The following is a 24,341-nucleotide window of genomic DNA, read 5'->3' as shown; positions in this document are numbered from 1 at the left end:
CATTGAGCAGGAATGAGCCAATGAATAGGGAGTTGGACGTGTGTGATATGTGATGACTGGACTTCAACCAAATGTCAGATAAGCAAATAAAAAACTGTCTAACAACCCTTGCTGTTACATGAACACGCACACATGCACACAAAGCACAGCATAATAAGCCTGAGATTCCTGAACTTTACACAATTATAAATTTAGGAAATCATCAGCTTGAAGGTTTGATTCTAAGGTAAGCTCAGGAGGAAGGCTCTCTAGGATAGACAGGCCTGAAATTTACCTGCCTTCTCCAAGCTCTCTAAATCCAAGGAACAAGAGTGACATAGGCTTGCTGGACTTTCAGGGTCCTTCTAAATGCCAGACATACACAGACCACCACTGGAGTAAATCAGGAATTAAGATGGCTTATGAACATTGAGCCTATTTAGTTAACTGAGGCTCAAAGCTTTAGAGAATCTATGTGAGACAATGAGTGGTAGCGGCGAGATCACTATACTCAGACCTGAGAGGCTGCATGTCCAATATGACTACGACCCAAATACTTCAAACCTCCATATTTTTGTTCCAAGTTATAGTCATCTTTCTCCACTTTTCTCAACTCATTTTCTCTTCTAGTAACTCGCAGTTTTGAACAAACTACATATGACTTCTCCTCGTCTATTTTACTTCTTTCTCAGGTTTGTTATTTACCCATTTAAAAGTATGATTTTTAAAAAATCTGGCATCCGTGAATAAGTCAAATAGAAGAAATTTGAGTTTGGAATTCAATAGCATCTGAAAGATCATTTAAAATGTAACACCTTCATTGTAAGGACATTAAAGCAGAGAAATACCACCCCAAAGTCACATAGTTCATGGTAGAATTGCACTTAGAACCTGTATTTTCTGACTTCCAGTTAAATTTCTTTCTTCCAATACTCCTTTTTTCCTGCTTTCAAGAAAACTAAGATAAGCAGAAAAAGCTTATAAATCAGAAAAAGTATAAAAAATGTTAATCAACATAATAAAAAGAAAAACACTAGTGCAAGAACAAGTACAGTGAAACCAGGTGTGTTTTAAAATAATTAAAAATATTCCGTCCCTATTTCTAATCTTGCTTTTGATACCTTTATTTTGGGGGGGAGGGACTTTCTTATCTTTAGCACTGTTAAAAGGAATTCATGGGGCTTTCTTTTGCAAAACTTTTAAAAATTAAAGAACCAAAATATTTGTGCACTAGTGCAGACTTTCTTGATGATAAATTGAATGGTTCACTTAGACCTTGAGATCCAACATTTGTGACTATCTGAATGTAAATTATCTCAAAATTTAAAAAAAAAATCTCACAGAGTTCAATATGAATTCTCTGCAAAAAGGGTTCTTAACCTGGAGTTCATGGATAAATTGTCTATGACCTTACGATCATAATACATAATTCAGTTTTTTTGTGGTGTATATGGTAATTGTACATTTTCTCTGGGTCTATGGCTGAAATTGGTTTTCAGAGGTAGTGATTCAAAATTATAATCATTGCTTCTCATGTATATACAAATTTAGAAAAACTTAATATACAAAAACAAAAATTGTATGCATATTAGCAAAAAAATCTCTATTTTAAAGTATTAAAGTATTAAGTATTCACCTAATGTTCCTACAACATTAAATTTGATCTACATACTACTTTTCAGGAGCATTCTCCTATACTAAGTATAGATCACACAAATTATCCATACTATTATTTTCCTTTGAATAGTTAAATCTAATTAGAAAAAAAAGCAACTTTTTATTCAGAAAATATGTACTTTTATTTAAATAGAAAGTATATGTACTTGCTACAATCTAAATTTCCTCAATTTTCCCACCCTATTAAAATTCTGTTCATGAACATCTTAAAAACTCACATTTGCAAATGTTCCATACAGTTCAAAAAACTCCAAATGTGTGGAAACAGCATTTGCCAATTCAAATTTATACTGTTCTATTAAACTCTGATACTTGGAGACATCTCCAGATTTTTTAATCTTTCATTTTCCTTTTCTTTAGATCTAGAAGAGAATTAAATAGAAATATTCCAAAAGAAGTCAGAGGAGCATAACTCATCTGAATGTTTTAAATTGACTCTATATTTCAAATTTCCTTTAAGATTAACAGCAGAACACACCATGTGTCCTGCTGTGTTTTCATAACTAATCACTTACTATAGAATAACTATTTTAATCTCAATCAAAAAACAGAAGTTAAATCAATAGTCAAAACCAGTTTGATGTTATCACTTTTCTTACTAGACAATATTCAGAATGATTAGAAACTTTAGTATTTGCAAGGGTGTTCTATAAACTGTAAAACTCTGTGGAAATATGAGGATTTTATTATCACCTCAAAAAGATTGCTTTTTGCAATGACATGTTTTTCCTTCCATGATTCTAGGCCACTCTCATGCCAACACTAAAGCTACATTTAAAAACTTACACACTTAAGCCTTCAGATCCCTGCAGATTTATTTTTCAACTCTCCTTCTCCCCTTGCCTCAATGCTTATAATTATGTATTAATTTGTAGAATTTAAAGCAAGTTTAAATAATTTTATTTGATCCTTAAAATCGACCTATAAATAAAAGCCAGTAACACTCCTTCCATTTTAATGATAAGCATACTAACTTAAAGGACTTACCCATATTTACAGGATTAGTAAGTAACAGCCTGAATTCAAATCCATCCACTTACAGTGCCCCAATATAACTTCAACTTTGAACTTTCTCTTTCCCCAAATATATTCCTGTATCAACACATCTATATCCGCTTTTATTCTTATGATGTTACTGCTTTCAGGAGATTATAAAACCCAATGTCAAGATTTGGATGTACAGAGGGTGTAGTGGAAAATACCATAAGGATAAGATAAAAATGGTTGATTGTGTTATCTGCCATTAGCATGTTAAAGTCTTTATGCAGATGACTGAGGAAAAAAGAAGTTAAAGAAAATGTTTTAAGTAAAATTACAAAATTTTCAAAAATTAAAACAGCCCCTACTACTAAGAATTAGGTTGAGTCAGTATAACAGAGATCCAAATATCAAAAACAAATACTGGAACCGAATATGACTGGCCTCTTGATAGCTTCTCAGGGCCTGTGTTGATTAGTATTGGTAAATAATCAACCATCAATGAGTTTTCTTATGTAGCTGTAAAGTTACTTTGAAAATAAAAAGTAATAAATCACTACTTAAAGCTAATTAAAAATATACAGTGTATTTTCCAGAATAACTTCTGAGCTTTAAGATACGTGATACAGTTTGTTAAAGCAGTAATATACTTTTCCTAAGAAAAATAAATTGAGTCTTCCTATTAAATCAAATCTACCCCAAACCTAAAGGTGGGAGCTTAACTTCAGTTTATTTTTGCCCACTAAATTTTGAGTTTATCCTTTTATTTCTAGACACATATGAAAAATTATTTTTCTTTTCTATTAATGAAGTATATTTTATATCTAGGACAAACAAATAGGCTTTTTGGTGATCCACTATCAGCACTTTCCTTTTGCACTTCTCTTTAAAAGGTAATGTATTGACATGTGATAAGTTAGTTCCTCAATAATAAATACACTGCTTATTGTAAATGTCTAGAGTACAGAGAGAGTAAGCAAGATTTACATTCCTGCTCCTCCCTCCCTGTCCAATGCCTATAATAGTTCAAACCACATTTATATCAAATATGACTCAATACTTTTAAAACAGAATTGAATAAATTTGGAAGACTAAGCATTCAATACAAATGCAAAAAACAGAATATGAACGAAAGGAGAGAAGAAAACAAGAAGGGAGGCAGGGAAGAGGGAGAAAAATATTTCAGTATATTTTCAATGATTAGCTACAGTATTTTGCTCCTTCACAAAAATGTCAAAGTTTCTCAACAAATCAAATAATCCTGTACTTTTACCTAATGCTAAAGCAAAAATTATAGAAATTCTATGAAATATAGAATGGTCATTTATAAATGGAATAATATGAAGAATAAAGTTTATTATCCCATTTAGAAATAAAATCTTTTAAGAGCATTAATCTCAGAGAACTTTTGTGTCCCATATAAAAATTCAACACATCTTAGTAATTACCTAGTTGTCATATGGTAAACCACTCAATAATAAATTTAATGGTCACCCAAGCCTAACTATTATAGTTCTTGAGACTACTGACTTTAATAAACAAAGTCACAATAAGAAAATGATTTATTTGAATTACCTAGAATATGTATATATAATATTCTTAACTTTTTAAAATGAAGGAGCCACCTGAAGCAGAATGCTAAATCTTTACATAAATGAGCTCATAAAAATCAAAGTGATGACAAGTATCAGTGATGATCATATGTGATTATTCTGGCTAATATTTATTTAAAGGGACCATTATACAGTAAAGAGACCATTATTACTCAGATCATTAAAATTAAATCTAAACTTCATCAATGAGTACATTTGCATGATATTACCCTAATAATCAGTTATGAATTTTGTGGTGAGAAGCTACAACTTTCATTTGTTCCCTGAAATTCCAAATACTCTAAAAGCACAGAATACTCTAAAAGCACATTCAGGCATTATTTTAAAAGTAGTTCTTTTTTGTAATCTTTTTCTTCTAACTACTGGATCATAAATTTAATAGCTGTTAAATCAGAAAACATTTCACCACCAAAAGTAAATTTCTCACTAAAACCAAAGTTATATCCCTGAAACCAAAGTTAATATCCCTGAAAACTACTGAGAGAACTAATGTGCTTCTCCAAAACTGGAATCTAGTTCAACTGCAACACTGTCAGTTGGGAAGCCTGAGATAATATATTAATAAAAAATAACTAATTATTCACAAAGCCAATAACTTAAAAAAATAAATAAATAACTTAACATTAACATCAAAGAAGTAACAAGTACTCTTACTCTTGTATTCTCATACTCTTGTATCACACACAGATTCAACAGTGTACCTTCAGAGTAAAAAGCTCCTCTTGGTCAAATCAGAACCAAGATAGCCAATTACTGCCTAAACTAGCATCTTTCGTTGTGTGGTCTAATGCAGTAGTTCTCGATCTGGAGCATTTTTTAGTCAACAGTATAGTCAGCATTTGACAACGTCTGGAGACATTTTTTATCACCACTACCAAGAGGCATGCTACTGCCAAGCCCCTCCTGAAAACTACCCTGTCAACTCTCCAACTTACAAGAGCAATAATTAAGCCCCCTAAAAAGAACCACTCACAGAAATGCTGCTTGGGGTGAGGAGCCAAGTAAACATGCTTCCCCACCTCACACTGGAGTCCCAGTTGTCACAAAGCAGCTCTCAAGACAAAAAGCCACCAAGCTGGAGGTCAAGGAAGTGTGTGCTAAGCTCCAACACCAGAGGACAAGAGACAGAAACCCCAGGCTAGTTTCAAGTCAAATATCATGACTAAACAAGATTTCTCTGCTTGCCCCTGCCAACTCTGGAAATTGACTTAATGCAAATCAATCAAAAGCAAATCTACAAAATTCCCACTGTGGTTTTAAGTGAAAGAAAATGTCAAAAAGTCTGATAGATAAAGTCCAAGAATTGCTAAACACCTTGACCCTTCATCAAAGTAAATGGGCTTCAGGAAGACAAAGGCAATGCCACTCACAAAAGGGGAACCTCTCTAATGCCCCTCTCAGGTTAGGAGCTTGAGAACCATAACAAAAAGACATCTGCCAAAGGAGCAGAACTAGGAGTCAACTAACCCAGTGAGGAACACACTCTCTGGGAGGAGAGGGGATTCTCCTTACTCCTACCATGGCCCCTGTGTGTTGCTTCCCCTTCTCTCCTTTCCAGATGGTGGTTTTATACCAATTAATCAACTTTTCCTACACCACTATATAAAGGAGATGCTGGGGGTGAGGGGCTAAATTTACCACTTACCACAGATGGCCAGAATAGGGGAAGAAATGGAAGGTCTGAGAAGACTGCTCATTTAGCACTGCAGATAGTAACAACCTGTCTTTCCTGCCCTCTGAGGAAAGAAGAGGTTAAGAGTGATTTTGGTTTTAGGTGAGACAGTAAATAGTGGAGATACTTCCAAAAGTGTATACTATGAAAAAATACTATGCTAACCATTAATACATTCTGTAGTTTGAAAGATCACCTCTGACACAGGCCAGGAAAACAGGTTTATATGAAAATTTATCCAAAATTTGGGAAACTAGTTATCTGAATTAATCCCCTCTCTACCTTTACCAATATAAATCATGTTAAGTATATAAGAATATTAATACTTTCTATATACCTCATATTCTAGACAATTACTTTCAGTTCTAAAACACCTAAAATAATTATACTAAATAACTCTGGCTAAAAATAGTTATTAATACTTAATGTTAAACCTGAAAAGCCTGAGGAGTAGGAAAAGTAAAAAACATGTATATGTGCATTAAAAATGTGAATACACTCATGTTTCTGCTACCATCAGTAGAATTAATGGCAATTAATCAACGTATGTAAGACTATGGATATTGTGCTTTAGGTCAGTTCTGTATTTTTCATACCATTTTTGTAAGTAGTCCAGTGCCTCCAAACGAGCACCAATCTCAAAAGTGATTCCAGGGCGATTTGGGGGCTTTTTACTCATCTTGAGATCCTATTCTTCAGTATTCTCTTTTCACTACCTCAAGAGGGAAAAAAAAAAAAAAAAAGGTTAGATTCCAATGCATAAAATGCATTGGAAACGTAGTATAAGGGAACAGGCAAAATTAAACAGAATTTCTAAAACAACACATGAGAAGTTAAAATACTTGCCAAATTTATAAGAAATTTGAATAATGATTACCATAATCTCTAGGTAAAGTACTGTGCAACTTGCATGCAATCTTGATAATGAATTAAGAAAAAGGTCATAGAAAAGATAACTATTTAAAAGGAATCAATAAATGGGGCATTACAACTTGAAAATGCCCAAGAAAATTCTCCACAAGGACAGCTGAAAATGTTGTTCCATTTTTGAAAAATTAAGACAGCTGAGTGTTCTGGAATATGATTACTGAAATTATTGAGAAATTAATCAAGTTTCTAATTTAGTTTCAACAAATATTTATTCAGTGCCCCATAATACAAAACACTAGATAAGACACAAGAACACACAAAGATGGAGGAAACAGTAGACACACCCCTCCAACAGTGAAGATTACATTAATTCCCCTTGGGATCAGGATTTTCATTACCTATGATCCCTTACTTAGGGATCAAATAATTCAATAATTTTAACATATAGTGTTGCAAAGGAAATTTCCTTCTTATACTTTATGTTCAACAAGCAATAATGATAAGAATTTCCTTAACTCTGGGAATTTATTTCTACTATATTTCAATATGGACAGGGCCTGCATTGATAATAAAACTGGTTGTAATGTTAAAATAAACAAAAAACTGCAATGGAGTCTAGATAATTCACATGCAAACTATTCCCTATCTTTTCTGGCCACACCAGCCACCCGGCACACTTGAGGTGGCCCCTTTTTCACTGAGTATTTGAAGAATATGAATACATTTTGAGATAGCCTAATCAAACTATAATAGACAATCGGGAATGTAAATTTTTTGTTATGGGGAGAGAGATCCCTAAAACATTTTTTGATATTTAAGATTACTAGACTATTCTCCCTCCAGCTTAAAAAGGAAAAAAAACCCACACAACTGTGTCACTTTAAAAAAAAAATGGTTTGGTCACAATTCGAAATAGACAAAACAACCGCAAAGATAAAATTCCAACTGCCCCTTCCTCTCTCTTTGAAAGAATCTATTGATAGGTAGGGAAAAAATCAGCATCAACACTCGCGATGAAAATATGTGAAATCAAACATAAATACCGATGGGGAGGAGGATACTCTCCTGGCATGGCATCAGCAAAAATTAGTGTATTAAAAGTCAACAAGAAGTTTGGCCAGGATGTATTGGTGCAAAAGGAAGAGACGTATGAGTATTTTTAATAGAGGTCTTGTCAGTGTGCAACATGTAAAGCAGTTACTTAAATGTTTGTGTAGAAACCTAATCAACCTTTTGTGCTGTCCTTCACAAGAACTCAGTAAGGGGTAGTTCATCAGTTACACTAACATCTTCTATGATCAAATTAGAGCCCATAATAACTGAAAGAGTGAAGAAGTATAATTCCCCCACTGACACTTAGAGAAGAGGTACCAGAAAAGGCAAGATTTCCTTCTTCTGGGGGCAAGACGAAAGAATGATGAGAGATTTGAAGGAACTTTTTACAAAGTAAGATAGTCTACTGGGGGGGAAACTGGAAAGAAGGGGGCAGAAAGCATGGAGAGGAGTAAAAACAGAAAGGACAGCAAGAAAAAATGGTAATAAATAGGAGGATGGTGGAAGTCTGGGGAGATGATAAGTGGGAGGGAAGAGAAAATTAGCAAGAAGACAGACACAGAGAAAGTGAAGCAATGGTCAGTGAACGACCGCGAGGCCAAAAAAGGTAGGGAGGTGAGGCGGGACAGGGAGGAGGATGGCAAGAGACTGGCAGGAAAGGCTGAGAAAGGGCTGGCAGGGAGCCGGAGAAGCCTCCAGGTTTGACAGCCGTCCGGCCCTCGGCAGGGGGGAAGGAAGGGAGGGGTAAAGGGAGCGGCGGCGCCTAGACAATAGGGCCGGCGAGCTATGGAGAGGGAAGCGGGAGGGGAGTGGGCCGGGGACAGACACCAGAGCGGGGGCGTCCCGGGCGGCCAGGCGGGGGCCAGGCGGTCTCCAAGCCCCGCCGCCGCCTCTTACCGACTCGGCCTCCTCTCCGCACAGCAGCCGGGCAGTCCGGGGCCGAGCCGGGGCACAAGCAGGGCAGCCAGCCCGGGCCTCTGCCTCCGCCTCCGCCCAGGCAGCGGCTGAGGAGGGAGCAGGAGCGAAGTGAGTTGAGGCCGCAGCACCGAGTCGGCCCGAGGTTGCGCGGGAGCGAGCTGGGTCTGAGCCCTCAAGCCTGCTCAGGGTCCGCTGCCATCGCCGCTGCCGCCGCCTCCGCCGCCGGCCAGCCCTGACGCGACGCCGGGCCCGGCGACGTCAGCCGCCCGCGACGTGCCGGAAGCGGGCCTGCCTGTGTCACGTGACTCGCGGGGGTTGGGCCCGGACCGCGCAGCCGATTGGAGGGCCGCCCTGAGAGGCGGGGCTTTGCGACAGTTGGCCGACGGCTAGCGGGAGGGGTCCTGGTTAGCAAAGGAATGAACGCGAGCTCTGGGTGTCCGTTGGCAGCTGTGTGAAGTCTTTGACCTTTGAAAGATGACGACGAAGGCCATTGATTATTATTGTTTATTTGGTGGGAAGTAGGTTCCCTAAACCGCTCTCCACAGAACCCTAGGCAAACTTTTGTAATTGCACTACACGCTTTCTTAGATATCCGCCCCTTATTTCACATTAAGAATAGAGCAGATGGTTACTGTTAGAAGTCAGTAAACGGCTCATGAATGGATACTTTGTGGCAGACACTATGCTGTAAATATATCACATGACAATCACAATTGTACAGTTGTATTGCTCTCCAGTCTTGGAGCTCCTTACGATACATAACACAACTACTAAGATATTGTGTGTGTGGGGGGGGGTGTGCACGCGCACGCGTATGTGTGCACACATGCACACCTAAAAAACCTGTGGCTACATTGATGTCACTTTCGAGACTACACAGCTAGAGATAGCAGAACTACTTTTATTGACTACCTAACATGTCCCAAATTATGTACTAAGTGCAGGGGACAGTCTCCCTGTTGTGGGGGGAAACCAACAGGTGAATACATTTAAAGTGATATTGAGATGAAACAACATCTTTTTTCTCTCTCTTTCCTCTGTACCACTCTGGGTCTCAAGTTTTCTAAGTGCAACATTGCATACAAATGACACTTATATTTATCTTGCTTCACAGTGTGGAGTTAAAATAGCAAAGTAACTCTCTTTAAGCTTTAATTATAGTCAGATTTGGTAAATTAAACAACCATATTCATATTCATCCTTTTATTCAACAAACATTCATTCAGCACCTACTATGTTACTAATAGCTACTGAGCTAGATTGAGCATGGTAAAACACAGAAAAGATAAAAATAAAACAATCTCTAGTGGATGTTGGTTTTCTTGTGTTTTGGTTGCACAGCATCTGAACTCCCTTTCATGTTTGGGAAATTTCCCACCGTGGTTGTCATTACTTAAGTACACCAAATATTTGTAGAATCTTCCATTGGACACATGACAGGATTATACCTTCCACTGTCCTTAGAATTATATATGGCCATTTAATTTGCTTTGGATAATAAAATGGAATTAGAAGTGAGTTCTGTTGTGGCCACTTGGTATTCTAAAAGCCACCTCACCAAGCTTTCTGATTCTGGCACATGGGATAGCAATGTTTGAGATGATAGCTGCTCCAGCAACCCAGAATCTAGACAGATTATGATGAACCCAGGACCCACTATACTCTACAACTAATATGTTGTATAAGAAAAAACAAATATTTATCATTTTAAGCTATTGAAATTTTGGGAGGACGTTGTTTTTCAGTAGCATAACTTTACCCAAGTTGACTGATAAACCCACCTTATGAATCTCTTTTTTTTTTTCTTTGCATTTCTTACTCCTGGGCTCAAGCGATCCTTCTGCCTCAGCCTCCCAAGTAGCTGGGACTACAGGTATGTGCCACCATGCCTGGCTATTTTTTTATATATATTTTTAGTTGTCCAGCCAATTTCTTTCTATTTTTAGTAGAGATGGGGTCTCACTCTTGCTCGGGCTGGTCTCAAACTCCTGAACTCAAACGATCCTCCCACCTCAGCCTCCCAGAGTGCTAGGATTACAGGCGTGAGCCACCGCACCTGGCCACACCTTATGAATCTTGAAGGCAGAGTCAACCACCTACCAAATCGTGTTCCCTCTTGCAGCTAAAGTGCTGGCTTCAGCTATGCTAATTAGACTCTTCTACTGGGGACTTTGTATCAAAAGTTTCTAACAATGTTCAAAGTATGAAAAATTTTCTCCAGCATCAGTGGCAGTACCAGCAATCATTTTTGACTTTCATTCTAGAGCTAAGTTTTACTGAACCCTGGCAAAACCCCTGCTGACCCACAAGCTAGTAAGTGACAAAAAGTAAATATCTATTATTATACACCACCTAAAATTTGATATTGCTTGTAATTTAAATAAAATAATATTCATAAAGGATAATACAGATTCTGTCCACTCTCCACTATTTTCTGAGAATCCACCAGTCCATCCCAAAAAGATCCTTCTTGGAACTTAACGATAGGTCCCTCCAATAATGCAACTTGAAATAAAAAATGGAAACAAGTTCTCATGTAAATGATTCCTGGCTGGAGTAGATTGTATAGGCTAGTAGTGCTCTAAGGGGAGTTAATGCCACCCCCTAAAGGGCACCTCAGAAATGGGGGATGGTATTTTAGTTGACACATGATTAGGGTAGAGAGCACTGCTACTGTTTAGTGGGAAGGCACCAGGGCTTCCAGACATGCTGAAATGCACAGTGCAGTCCCATACCTTGAAACATTGCCCCAAGTCATGCATGACTTTTGAATGTTCTTCCAGATGTTCATATGGGTAAAAAACCTATTTATAATTGTCTGTGCCTAGAACTGAATTTCACATATAAGCACAAAGTATTTTTGCAATGTTTTAATATATATTAGATTTCTAGGAATGAAACGATGTGTAATATAAGTGAAGATCGTCCTTTTTTTCTGAACGGTACCAAGAGTTTATCCCTTTTTGAAAAATCATGTCACCAATGGCTAAGCTACTCATACTATTTGAGGCACTGATAGAACACACCTATATCACTCTGTTTCTGTAGCTATTACATTCAGGGTAAATCTAAATTTAGGTGCAAGCACTTGACTACTTTATTATGTCTCTTTGTGAGTCATGGCTGAATATTATGTATTGAAATATTTATTATTTTATTATGATTTATTTCCATAAAGTTTGTTCTTATATTATTATTGTCATATTTATTTCTTTTTTAAAAAAAAAAGAGCAAATGTGTAGCTTGATCTATGAATTTAATTTCAGAAAAGTAGAAAGGTTGTTAACAAAATATCTACTCTAAAAAGGGGGCATTAAGTCTGATAAAAATGACAAAAACTGCATGTAGACTGTCATTTACTCTTTTGACAACATAGAGTCAGAAGTCAGGATCAGGGCAGGGATACAGGACATAGAAAAGTCTAACAATGACTCCCCGGCCATATAGTGAAGCTATGCATTGCTGTGTCCCCTGTCCTCTCTTCCACCTAACACACCCCTCTTCCAGATGGTTGATGCCTAGCCACCAGTCACTCCGTCTCCAAATATAGAAAGAAAGAACTTACAGCTGTGTTTGAGGAAAACCAAACAAGCAGTGGGCAAATTATCTTGAAACAACAGTTGTTAGGCAGAAATCACTGAACTAAATTCTTCCAACATTAAAAATATGAATATGGAACCATAATATCTCCTGGAATATTTAACAACTGTATACCTATTTTAAGGGCGGAAAAAGTCACTACTAAATACCAGTTATTCCTTGATTACATGTAAAACACAAGAAAGCCATTTTGTGTGTTTAATATTTGTAATTAGCATTAGTAAAGAAAATCAAAGAAATTCAAGATTTTTTAAAAATAGACTAGTTTAGTAGAAACCTAAACTTCTGTGATAGACACCTCTGACAAATCTCTCCATTCCAGGTGCTTAAAAATCTTTGACAATGGCACTGACATCACTTCCCTTAACTGCCAAAGAGCTCTCTCATCTTGTCTCTCTGTCACCGTATCTCTTTATCAACTGGCCAGAAGTTATAGTTGTCCCAAAATTAATCCCTGGCAGCGGACCTCCAGGCTGTATACGAACTGGCAGAGATACCATTTCTCCCAAGGTTCATATAGCATTCTTTTCACATTTCTAATGTATTTCCCACTGTGATTCCCATTGTAGGTTTATGTGCCACTGTCTTAGAATAAGCCAATTTTAACAATAATGGGATGTTCCAGGTGACTTTATAACATGACTGTAAGTTCATACGGCACAAGAGATACTTGTATTTCTGAGATTTTGAGACTTTCAGTCTTAGCTGTAATGATTTTAGGATATCAAAGTCTCTGCTATTAAAGGTCATAAAATAGAAAAAAAAAGTATGTTTGTTTTAGCAAATGCAACAAGAAAGACAAAGAACTCCTTTTTGTGCAGATTGCCCCGAAGCAAGGGAGTAATCATAAAATTTATCATCCAACCGTGGACACTTTGAGTATGGAAGTGTTATTAATAATTACACCAGAATTACAGGTGAATCCCTGGGCAGTCCCAGACAAACTGAGATATATATAGATCATGCCACATAAAGCATGAAGAAATCTTAATAGTAATGGGAAATAAGTAAAGATTCTCTAAATACAGAAGCATTGAATATGGAATCCACTCCTGGTTCCTCAATGAATTTTCCCATTTGTGATACCAGGAAAAACGATGGACTCTCTTTTAAGCCCCTATGTGATACCTTCCACCTCCCCTGATTTTTGATGTTGTTGTTTACTGGTATCACTTGCATTCACTATATCAGTGTTTCTCAAGCTTTGGTCCACCAATCATCTGCATTATGCAGGTGTGCATACAGTTCAGGTGCACTATTTTAACAAAACTGTTAAAATGCAACAACTCTTTCTTAAATGCAGGTTCCTGGACCCTAATTTGTATCGTGAGTTTGGGGAACAGAGATTTGCATTTTCACAAGCTACCCTAAGTGATTTTCATATATACAAAAGCTTCAGACCTACAGTGTGTTAGGATTCTTTGACTGCCAGTAAAAGAAATTTAATAGAAATAAGATTAAGCATGAAAGGAATTTATTGGTTTGGGAAATTAATAAGAGATAAGGGATAAGTCTGCCTTCTGGGTCAGTTTGATTTAGGAATCAAATTATAGCATCTTTCACTCTACTTCCTAGAGGTTGGCTTAATTTTTAGGATCCATATCCTGGTCCCCAACAGCTTCAGAGTTGTTAAAACATCTTGTTGAACATAAAAACAAGTGCTGGAATTCATTTTCTCATTGGTCTAAATTAAGTTAGGTAGCCATGGGAATGACTTGTACTGATTTGGCTTAAACCAGGATCCAATTCCCAATCAGGCAGGTAGGAGTGGAGACTGGCCCAAACATCATGGACTGAGAGATGGTGAGTGGTGTTCTTTAATGCAAGATTTGGGTGCTGCTACTTTAAAGAAAGAGAGTGAAAGTTGGACAATAACAATAACTAGTATTCAATGCAACTGGCTTATAGTTAATGCAACTGTAACTCCAACTTACAAGTTACAGCCATCCAACAAAGCTGAGAATACTCTTCCTGGTTTGCAAAGTTAGAAAACCAAGCCAAATGAGAGGCAAATCAATGAGAGATTGACCTAAAGGTGTTTGCTTTTAGAGGCAGTCTCAACAACACACAATCTCCATTGTAGACGATTGTTAAAACTATGTAAAAACATAGCAACTATGCAAATTAACAGTAACCAAAAAGGGAACTCTTTTAATCTCTTAGTGATCATTGCTTTCCTTGAGAATTGAGGTTGTAGCAATTCAGTGGCATCCTCAAATACAGCAGACAATATGCATGCACGCATCGTTCATTTGTTTAATCAGTTAATGTCTTAATTTGGGCTGCTAAAACAAAAATGTCATAGACTCAGTGGCTCAAATAATAGAAACTTATTTCTAACAGTTCTAGAAGCTGGGAAATCCAACATCAAGGTGCCAGTTGATTTGGTTCCTGGGACTCTCTTCCTGGTTTGCACGTGGTTGCCTTCTCACTATGTCCTCACATGGTAGAAAGAGATAATCTCTCTTGTATCTTTTCTTGTAAGGGCACTAATCCCATTCATGAGGGCTCAATCCTCATGATATAATTACTTCCCAAAGACCCCCACCTCCAAATACCAACACATTGTAGATTAGAGCTTCGATACATGAATTTAGGTGGGGGTGGGGACACAAAAATTAAGTCCATAGCACTCAACAAACTTTTATTGAATTCCTACCTAATGCTAGAAACTGGATGATGTAGCAGAGGTCCCCAACTTTTTGGCACCAGGGACTGTTTTCATGAAGACAACTTTTCCACAGCTGGAGGTAGGGAGTGCCGGGGAGAGGGGGATGTTTTCAGGATGGTTCAAGCACATTACACTTATTGTGCACTTTATTTCTATTATTATTACATTGCAATATATAAAGAAATAATTATACAACTCACCATAGGTTGGGGACCCCTGATGTACAGTGAGGGACCAGAAAAAAACAAAACAAAACTAGGTGCCCATTCTAAGGTGATGGGGAAATGGATACAGAAACAACCAAACACAATATGAAACACAATATACATCAGTTTGAAATAGAGATACTACAGGAATATGTTCCTTCCGGCCTGACAAATCACAGAAGACTGCATAGAGGAAGCGGCATTCGAAATATGCTCTGAAGGCTGAGTAAGCTTCAGATGAGAGTTCTATGCAGACTCCGTAATTATTGCTTTGTAGTACTTTGTAATTTTGATTCACGTGCTGACAAATAAAACGTATCATTCTACTTCCATTTCTTTCCCAAATGCATTTAGTGGACTTCGGCAATGTGCCAAGTACAGTGCTGGGTTCAAGGAGCATAAAGATGAAGAAGCTTAATTCCTGACCTTAAGTCACTTAACAGTGTAGCCAAGTAGACCAGCACATAAATAGGTGATTTCAATAGTGTAAGTCATGGTTGCTACAGAGGAACGCGCAGAGTCAGCATATGTGCTCTAACTCAGTCACTTGCAACTTGTCTAAATGCCTGTCCTCATGGCCAGGAGCAGAAAACAATACCAGCATTTCCAAGGTAACTGCTGGACATTCACGTGAAACAGTTCCCCCTCTGTGGAAGGAGAGGGAGGGGGACAGAGGCAGGGCAGGGGCAGAGAATTTGTCAGCACAAGTATTGCTACAGCCCATGGTTTGCCTTAGTAAAAATATTGAGGTAACACAACTTTGTGGTCAGATATTGGATTACTTCCTCTTTTGTATTTTTATAAAACATTAAACACAGCCAGTTTTATCAGGATGAGGGTAAATAACCTTTGGTTTTCTTTATTTTCTTTCCTTTTTTTTTTTTTTTTTGAGAACAGTAAGTATCTGGAAGATCATAGGAGACTGTAAATTTGAAAGAAATCAATCCATTAACTTGCTTCTTGCTATTATTCTTTTTAAAAAATAGCAACTTAAAATATTAAACCATATAAGAACCGGGGATTTGGAAAAGACCAGGAATTATATGTTAGACCTGACACATTACTGGTATGTTTGGGGGCTAGATACTTCTCTGATTTACCTTTCCTCACATGTAATGGAAATTTTAAACCTACTTTTCAGAGTTGTAATGAGGATTAAAATTAGATAGAACAAGCCTTACGTATTTTGCAAACTATAATCGATATACAAATGCCAGGTGTTTCCTGGTATTCCTTTCTCACCCTTTTCAGAGACCCATATATCTAGACATTGTAATCTCTGAGGGCAGTCCCAGTTTTATTCTCTATGGTTCTGTGAAAACACACATTTTCTGAGGACTTACTTTGCATAAAGCCCTGTGTTTGCTGCTGGAGATTACAGAAATGAATAAAACACTGTTCTTGCCACCCAGAATATGAGCTTTTATTAAGGCTTTATTATGGGGTTTCTATTAGCTAATCAGTCTCTTTTGACACCCCACACCCCACTTTCCTCCCCCCGTTCTTTAGTCTGTCTCTCTCAGTCTCTGTCCCTCTCTCCTTGCCCCACTCTCCCTCTCTCTTAAAAAAAAAATTACTGCAATTTAATTATGAACCCTGAACAGTAGGGATATTATCTATGGAATTTTTGAGAGGCAGGAATTCTAGTTATAAGAAATATTGTATAAATCCTACAAAGACACGCTAGCAACAAAGGAAGTTTGAGAACATTAACTATAAGAAAATCAGGTCTAAAGGCAAATAATGAAAGTACTGCAGTGAATTTATCTACATAGTAATTGTGGACTCTATAGATCAGAAGAAACCATTAGAGATTTCATTCTTCTATCAGTATCAGGACATGAGATACACCAATGTTACTACAATGGAACAAGAGTGATCCAATTTAAATAAATCTAAATTAATCCTCACACATCTATCATTCGCAACTGAATTGTCATTATGTTTTCCAAATATTTGCATATATAATCCCCATCACTATCCCCATATTACCTACAGGCAAGACATCCCCTTAGTGGCACACTGACCTCACAATCTGATCACTGCTCCTATTGCCAACATAATCTTCTACTTCTCATAAAGCCAAACAGTTTGAAATTTCTCAAAGACAGTGCCTATGAATTATTCACATGACACATGACAAATACCTAAGCAATGGAATAAGTCTCAGCCTGATAAGTTCAAGGCGCCATCACTTAAAAACAGAAGGTAGACATGTATTGAAAGAATTTTAGGTATGGATATTGGCACAGATTGCTGACTAGAATCAAACAGCCAAAGAGTTTTTTGTTATGTTCTTGATAGAATGTACAGCCAAAGATGCACCCAGCTTGGTATCAAAGACATTATGATGATTCAAGGTTTCAAAATATCTTTCCATTTTCCACATTGTACAAGAAGAAAGTAAGTTGAGAAAATTGATCAGCACCCAAGGAAGGCATATTCTCTAATCTTCACAGGTGGCCAAGGAGAGTCATGGAAAAGGAATACATTTACTTTCCAAAGGGTGGAGACAAGAGCCACAAACAGTTGCCTGAGTTGCTACACCTGAGGAGCAGAATTATCAAAGAACATTCCCTACTCACAGGGTACAGGGCTCTTGTAACAGCTGATATTGCATTTTAGAATGTCCATGCAATAACCACCACTGTATGTCTGCCATTCTTTATGAACGGGAGAGTTTGGGTAGAAATTATTCTGTCTCTGTTCTTATATCAAATGTTGGGCATAGGGGGTGGGATGGTTCAGAAGGAATCACATCGCTGTAGAAATTATTATGAGATCCTGGATGTGAAGTCATCATTGAATGGGATTTTGGGGTGTCCTCTGGGGGAAGAAAGTGAATATAGTACTTTTTGAAGTAAAAGAGAGGCATGTACATATCTGTGACAGATGTGGAGGACAGTAGTAAATTACATAATCAATCTCAGTTATTCCCTTTCCTCCCTATATACATCTACTATGCATCCTCACCCATTGTCCTGTGACTTGCAGTGCTTTCTCCTGGAGGAGTGTACTTTCCTTCCCCAAACTTGGCCATGCGATATGCTTTGCCCAAGGAAATATAAGTGGAAATCTCAGATGTCAGTCCTGAAAAGCTTGAAAAGCCATATGTGTTTCTGCCAGCTCTCTTGTTCTTTTCCCTCTGCACCGAGAAGGGGATATCCCTCACAAGGCCTGATGCTCCAGCCTGGCTTCTGGAATGATGGCACAAGAGCAAAGCTACAACCAACTTGCAGCCATCACAGGAAAGGTGTGTTATCAGATTCAAGCAGAGAAGCAGAACCATGAAGAATGATGTAGAATGTGCAATTGTTTAAGACAGGGATTGAACCTTAATACAATTGTGAACACTGATAAGAGAGCTCAGTTTGGCTGTTTCTTAGGAGGCGTGCTGAACCTGAAGTCACAGGACAGTGGGTTAGAATCAGAAGATGGGCAGGAAATAGGAGAGAGCAGGAAAAACTGGAACCCACAAAGAACAAGCTAGAACGCACTCCTGTCTATCACTGAAAGCCACACTGGCCCCTTCCTATCTCTGAGCCTCCACTCTCATTGCCTGGGATGCTCTGCAGAGAAGTTGGTGCTCTTGCTGCAGAGCCAGACCCATGTCTAGACCAGGGTTTGTGAAGCTGAAGGAAGCGATCCTGGGACTGGAGCTTTGGACTGAGTCCATACAGTGAGCCAGCAGATCTGGGAAAATGTGCATGAGCTGCAACAAAGTCTGACCTACACGGACCTTCCAGGAACAAACTTGCCTCCTGTCCTATCTACTTCTACCTTCCAAATCTTGCACACACTGCTCTTACGGCCCATCCCAACCAGGAGCATACAAGAAAAGGCATTCTGGGAATGTAGTTCAGCTCTGGCAAGTTGACATATTAGAAGCCGCCATGTGGGAAAATAAAAGTTTATTGCCATAAGCCACTAAGATGTGGAGGTTGACTTTTACTGCAGCATAATTGTTGTGATGAAATGGCTGGCCTCCAACTCCTTCCAGATTATTAACCTGTCCAGGCTCTGGCCTATATATTCCTTTCTAGCCCCCATAAAGTTCTGCGCTATGTGTGGCAAAGAGCCCAGCCAGACTTAGATAATAGAAAATCTTATTCATGTATTATTAAGTGCCCGCTGTGCACCTGACTCTATGCTAATCATAAAAACTGTAACGGCAAACTGGAAAAGCATGGTCCTTTTTCTCCCAAAGCTCGCAAGATAGTAGGGAAGACTGACATCAATCAAAACTTGGTTCATTAACTGCAATTGTGATGCATACTCTGAAGGAAAAAAACTATGAGACCCATAACTTAGTCTGGGAGGGTCAGAGAGGCTTCTCAGGGAAAGAGATAATGAGACAAAGGGAATAGCAAAGGGCCTGCTGTGGGTCCGAGGCAGAGCGAGCTAGAGAAGCTGGAGGAATGTCAATATGCTGGAATTCTAAAAGAAGGATGGGGCGAGTGAAGGGAATGACAAGGCCGGAAAATAGGCAGGACCAGATCCCAAGGGCCTGGTAAGCCATGAAGAGGGTTGTGAACTTTCTGTGAGAGAGGAGCAAGGGCAGGCCACTGAAGGACTTAATCAGAGGAGAGACATAATTAGACATTCATACTGAAAAGATTGCTCTGGCCATGGCTTGGTGGATGTATTGGAGAGAGGCCAAGTGACGGTGTGTTGGTACAGAAGTCCAGGCAAGAGAAAGTGGCAGCTGGAGCCTCAGAGGAGACAGTAGAGACAGAAAGAGTGTCATATTTGAGAGTTACATGGGGAGTAATCGTGATTTCTCCAGTTTTCTGGCATGAGCGATTGGGTGGAAGGGATGCCGTCCAAGGTGACACAAAGTCCCAGAGGAGGATGAAGTTTGGGTAGAAGGGAGAGCCTGAGTGCATGAGGGATTGAAGCAAGCATGCAGGTGTATTTGCTTGTTGCTTACAGTGTTTTTAAATGAATTTGTCAAATTCACCAAATTATGTCAGCATTTCCCAAAATGTGTTCTTTAGCATCCTGCCTGTCAAAGAGTATCCTATGGGCCAGCAGTTGGCTTTCCCAAGGAGCAGGTCAGAAAGGCTACCTCAGACCTACTTACTTCTACCAGGTCCTATGTGATTCACAGCACATTAAAATTTGCAAAACTCAGCTCGGGAACACCAGTCATAGGAGATGTTATGTGACCGAAAGGTTCCCAGGGCAAACAATTTTGGGAAATGGTGAGACCATTTTCCTTGCCCATAGTCAGTTGCAAGTCCCAATATCATTGAAAAGGTTCCATAACCTCCATTAAAGAGACCTATGTTTTCTAGGACTTTTTGTACTTAAATTTACCATTCACATCCTTCTCCATCCACACAATCACCTCTGATAATAGCATAGAATTGAACATTCTGTGTAACATACTTTTAGAAACACTCATTTATATAGCATGCAGAATTAAGGCTCTCAAGTCAGATCTACCTGGATTTAATTCATTTATTTGTTGATTCTACAAATACTTATTGATAACCTATTATATGGGAAGCACTATTCTTGATACTGGGGCTGTAGGAGTTAAAAAGAGACAATATTCTCTGCCCTTTCAAAGCTTATGTTCTAGCTGAGGAGTATGTTTATCACTAAGAAGGATAAATTACATGGCACGTGCCATGGTAAAAAGTGCTAGGAGGAAGGATAAAGCGGTTACAGAATAGAGAGTGGTGTGGAGGGCAATTTAGTTAGCAGCAAGGCAGTGAAGGAAGAAAGTCCTGTGGTCTTTATGGGACATTCTGGGGCAGAGGGAACACTAAGCTCAAAGATCTCAAAGTAGGCCCATGTCCAGTGTTTGAGACACAATGAGACGAATGGACCTGAGGAGAGGAGAGTGAGGCAGAACCTCAGACTTGGAATTCTAGCCCTGGCCCTTGTCAATGTTGAGAAATTTATGTAAACTCTCTAAACTTCTGTCCTGCATGTGGATGATAATTGTGCTTATTTTCTAGGGCCATGTGAGGTTGAAACAAGGTCTTGTATGTATAATGTTTAGTGCAATGCCTGGATCATAGGAAATGCTTGAACACGTTGGATATGATCATTTATTACTTACAGGTTAAAAATACAAACTCAGCAGTGTAGAAGTGTTCCTGTCTCTCCACATCCTCGCCAACATTTGTTGTTTTGTGTTTTTTTGATAGAGGCCAATCTCACTGGGGTTAGGTGATACCTCATTGTGGTTTTGATTTGCATTTCTCTAATGATTAGAGATGTTGAGCATTTTTTTATATGTTTGCTGGCCATTATTCTGTCTTCTTTTGAAAAGTTTCTGTTCATTTCGCTTGCCCATTTGTTGATGGGGTTGTTTGATTTTTTCTTGTTGATTTTTTTGAGTTCTAGATAGATTCTGGTTATCAGCCCTTTATCAGATGTGTAGAGAGCAAATATTTTTTCCCATTCTGTGGGCTGTCTATTCACTCTAATGATAGTTTCCTTGGCAGTGAAGAAGCTTTTTAATTTGATTAGATCCCACTTATTTATTTTTGTTGCTGCAGCGATTGCTTTGGGGGTCTTCTTCAAGAATTCTTTACCTAGGCCGATGTCTGAAAGGGTCTTCCCAACATCTTCATTTAGAATTCTTAAGGTTTCATGCCTTAGGTTTAAGTCTGTTATCCACCTTGAATTAATTTTTGAGAGAGGTGAGAGGTAGGGGTCTAGTTTCAGTCTTCTGCAAATTAGTGCAACCTCTGTGGAAAAGAATTTGGAGATACCTCAGAGAGCTAAAAATAGAAATACCATTCGATCCAGCAATAGCACTATTAGGCATCTGCCCAAAAGAGCACAAAACATTCTACGATAAGGACATCTGCACCCGAATGTTTATGGTAGCACAATTCACTATTGCAAGAATGTGGAAACAACCCAAGTGCCCGTCAATCCATGAGTGGATTATCAAAATTTGGTATATGTTTACAATGGAATATTACTCAATCATAAGAAATGACAGTGATCTAGCACCTCTTACACTTTCCTGGATTAAACTTAAGCCCATTATCCAAAGTGGGGCACCACAAGAGCAGAAGAACGGGATCCATTTGTACTCACCATCAAATTGGTATTAACTAATCAACACATAAATGCACATATCAGAACAACATCTATTGGATGCTGGGGAAGGGAGAGGGTGGTGGGAGGAGGGGGGAGAAGGGAGGAGGGGACGGGTATTTGTATACACAAGGAGTGTAATACGCACTACCGGAAGGATGGACATATTTGAAACACGGACTTGGGGGGGGGAGACCAAGGGCAACACATGTAACCTAAACATCTGTACCCCATAATATGCTGAAATAAAAAAAAAAAAAAGAAAAATACAAACTCAGGAGCTGTCCTGCCAGAGTTTGAATCCTAGCTCTAGTGACTCACTTCTTACTGGTTCTGTGACTTGGGCAAGGTATTTAACCCTCTGTGCCTCAGTTTCCTCATCTGTAAAATGGGGATAATAATAGAGCCTCTCTCCTGGGGTTGGTATGAGATTTAATGTGCTGATATAATGGAAAGGGCTTAGAACAGTGTCTGGCACATAGTAAGAACTCCATCAAGTTAGCAATCATTAGGACCATTAATAATGAGGTCCTAATATGTGCCAGACCTTTAAAGAAATAGACCAAAGTCTTCCTGATGTGAGCTCTTTGGGAAAGTGGATTTGTGGGTACAGGGAGAGCAGTGGGTCTTGAAGAAGTCAGAAGGAGTTTCCCAGTCATCTAGAAGAGACTAGCCATGGTTGGAAGGAGGAGGAGGAGGAATAAGGAGTAGGGGGAACAGGAAGAAGAGAAGAAGAAGGAGAAGGCTATGAATTTCAAGAAAGAGGACAACAGACTCCCAGCACAGTTGTGGAGCAGAATGGCTATCCTGTAAATCCAGGAAGTTGTGCATAGAGGCAGCCTTGAATAAACATGCCTCTCTTCTATGGGAGGCACTAAAGCAGCAGAGAACCACTGACCAGTGGTCAGATGGCTCAGGAGAGAACATATGTTAGGGTTGTATATTAGTTATTTATTGCTGTACAACAAATTATCTCAAAACTTGGTGGCTCAAAACACCATTTATTATCTCCCAGTTTACATGGGCCAGGAATCTGGGCAGGGTTAAGCTGGGCCCTCTGCTTCTGGGTCTTTCATAGGCTACAGTCAGGTGTTGGCTGGGGCCAGAATCATCTCAAGGCTTAACTGGAGAAGGATCCACTTTCAAGCTCACATACGTGGGTCCTGGCTGGATTCCTGGTTATTGGACTGAGGGCATCAGTCCTTACTGGCTTTTGAGACAACCCTTGGTTCCTTGCCATGTGGGCTTCTCTGCCATGGCAGCTGGCTTTCTCAAAGTGGGAAAGCCAAGAAGGTAACAGAGAGAGTCCAGCAGGACAGAAGCCTAATTACAGAGTGGTAACCCAGCACCTATTTACAAGAAGCAGGTCATTAGCTTCAGCCCACACTCAAGGGGAAGGGATTAGACAAGGGCATGAAGTTCAGAAGGCAGGACACCTTGAAATTAGACTGGCCTCCCTCCTGATAGATTCTGTTGCCTGGGATATGTTTTACAGAAGATCCTGCTATATGGTATAACCTCAGGGGAGAAGGGAACCCCAAGAAAGGATGAGATTAACTTTTCTGACAGCCTGGCCAATTGGTGCCTCAGAAGAGAAATTGACTTACTAAAAACAAATAAGGCTTATATATTACACATCTGTGCTGAGGATTCAATTCTTTCTCATTTCTTTTGTTTCATTTAATTCTCCAAGCCATCCTGTGAAGTACATGTTATTACATTTATAAGTGAGAAAATTGCAACTCAAAGTCACAAATCTGAGATCACAAAGTAGGATGGCTGACAGTTTGAATCTCAGTGTGCATGACTCCAAAACCCATGCTCTTTTTACTACTCAGAGCTACCTCAGTGTTGCTGGAATGCATGTTTCTTTTATCACTTAGAATAGCACAGATGTGTAGGGACCTGCAAATAGTATCAAGTCTTTGAGCTCTACTAAAGTATAAATATAAAATGCAAAATGCCATCCACAGAGTTTTCTGTAAAGCCCAACCTTTGGTGGATCAACATATTGCCACTGTAGAAATTTTCATAAGATC

The 24,341-nt window shown here is 38.8% G+C and overlaps 1 protein-coding gene across 6 annotated transcripts in view; it reads right to left on the bottom strand.

Annotated features, from left to right (window-relative positions):
• PHF20L1 (PHD finger protein 20-like 1) overlaps nucleotides 1–9,023 on the bottom strand; it is a 65,453-nt gene extending 56,430 nt beyond the window's left edge. For 5 of the 6 annotated variants that reach the window (XM_012648048.1, XM_012648045.1, XM_012648046.1 and 2 more), the window contains exons 1-2: nucleotides 8,740–9,006; nucleotides 6,516–6,635 (exon numbers count right to left, since the gene is read on the bottom strand). In XM_012648048.1, coding sequence (XP_012503502.1) covers nucleotides 6,516–6,598 — 83 coding nt within the window. In that variant the 5' untranslated portion in view covers nucleotides 6,599–6,635; nucleotides 8,740–9,006. Of the gene's footprint in view, nucleotides 1–6,515; nucleotides 6,636–8,739 lie in introns of all 6 variants that reach the window. The other variant, XM_012648049.1, reaches the window with a different exon arrangement.
• Between the last annotated feature and the right edge of the window lie 15,318 nt (nucleotides 9,024–24,341).

This window comes from Propithecus coquereli, unplaced genomic scaffold, assembly GCF_000956105.1.
Source record: "Propithecus coquereli isolate 6110/MARCELLA unplaced genomic scaffold, Pcoq_1.0 Scaffold28, whole genome shotgun sequence".
In the NCBI taxonomy this organism is placed as follows: domain Eukaryota; kingdom Metazoa; phylum Chordata; class Mammalia; order Primates; family Indriidae; genus Propithecus; species Propithecus coquereli.
Note: the sequence above shows the minus strand (reverse complement) of the source record. Positions and strands in the feature narration are given on the sequence as shown.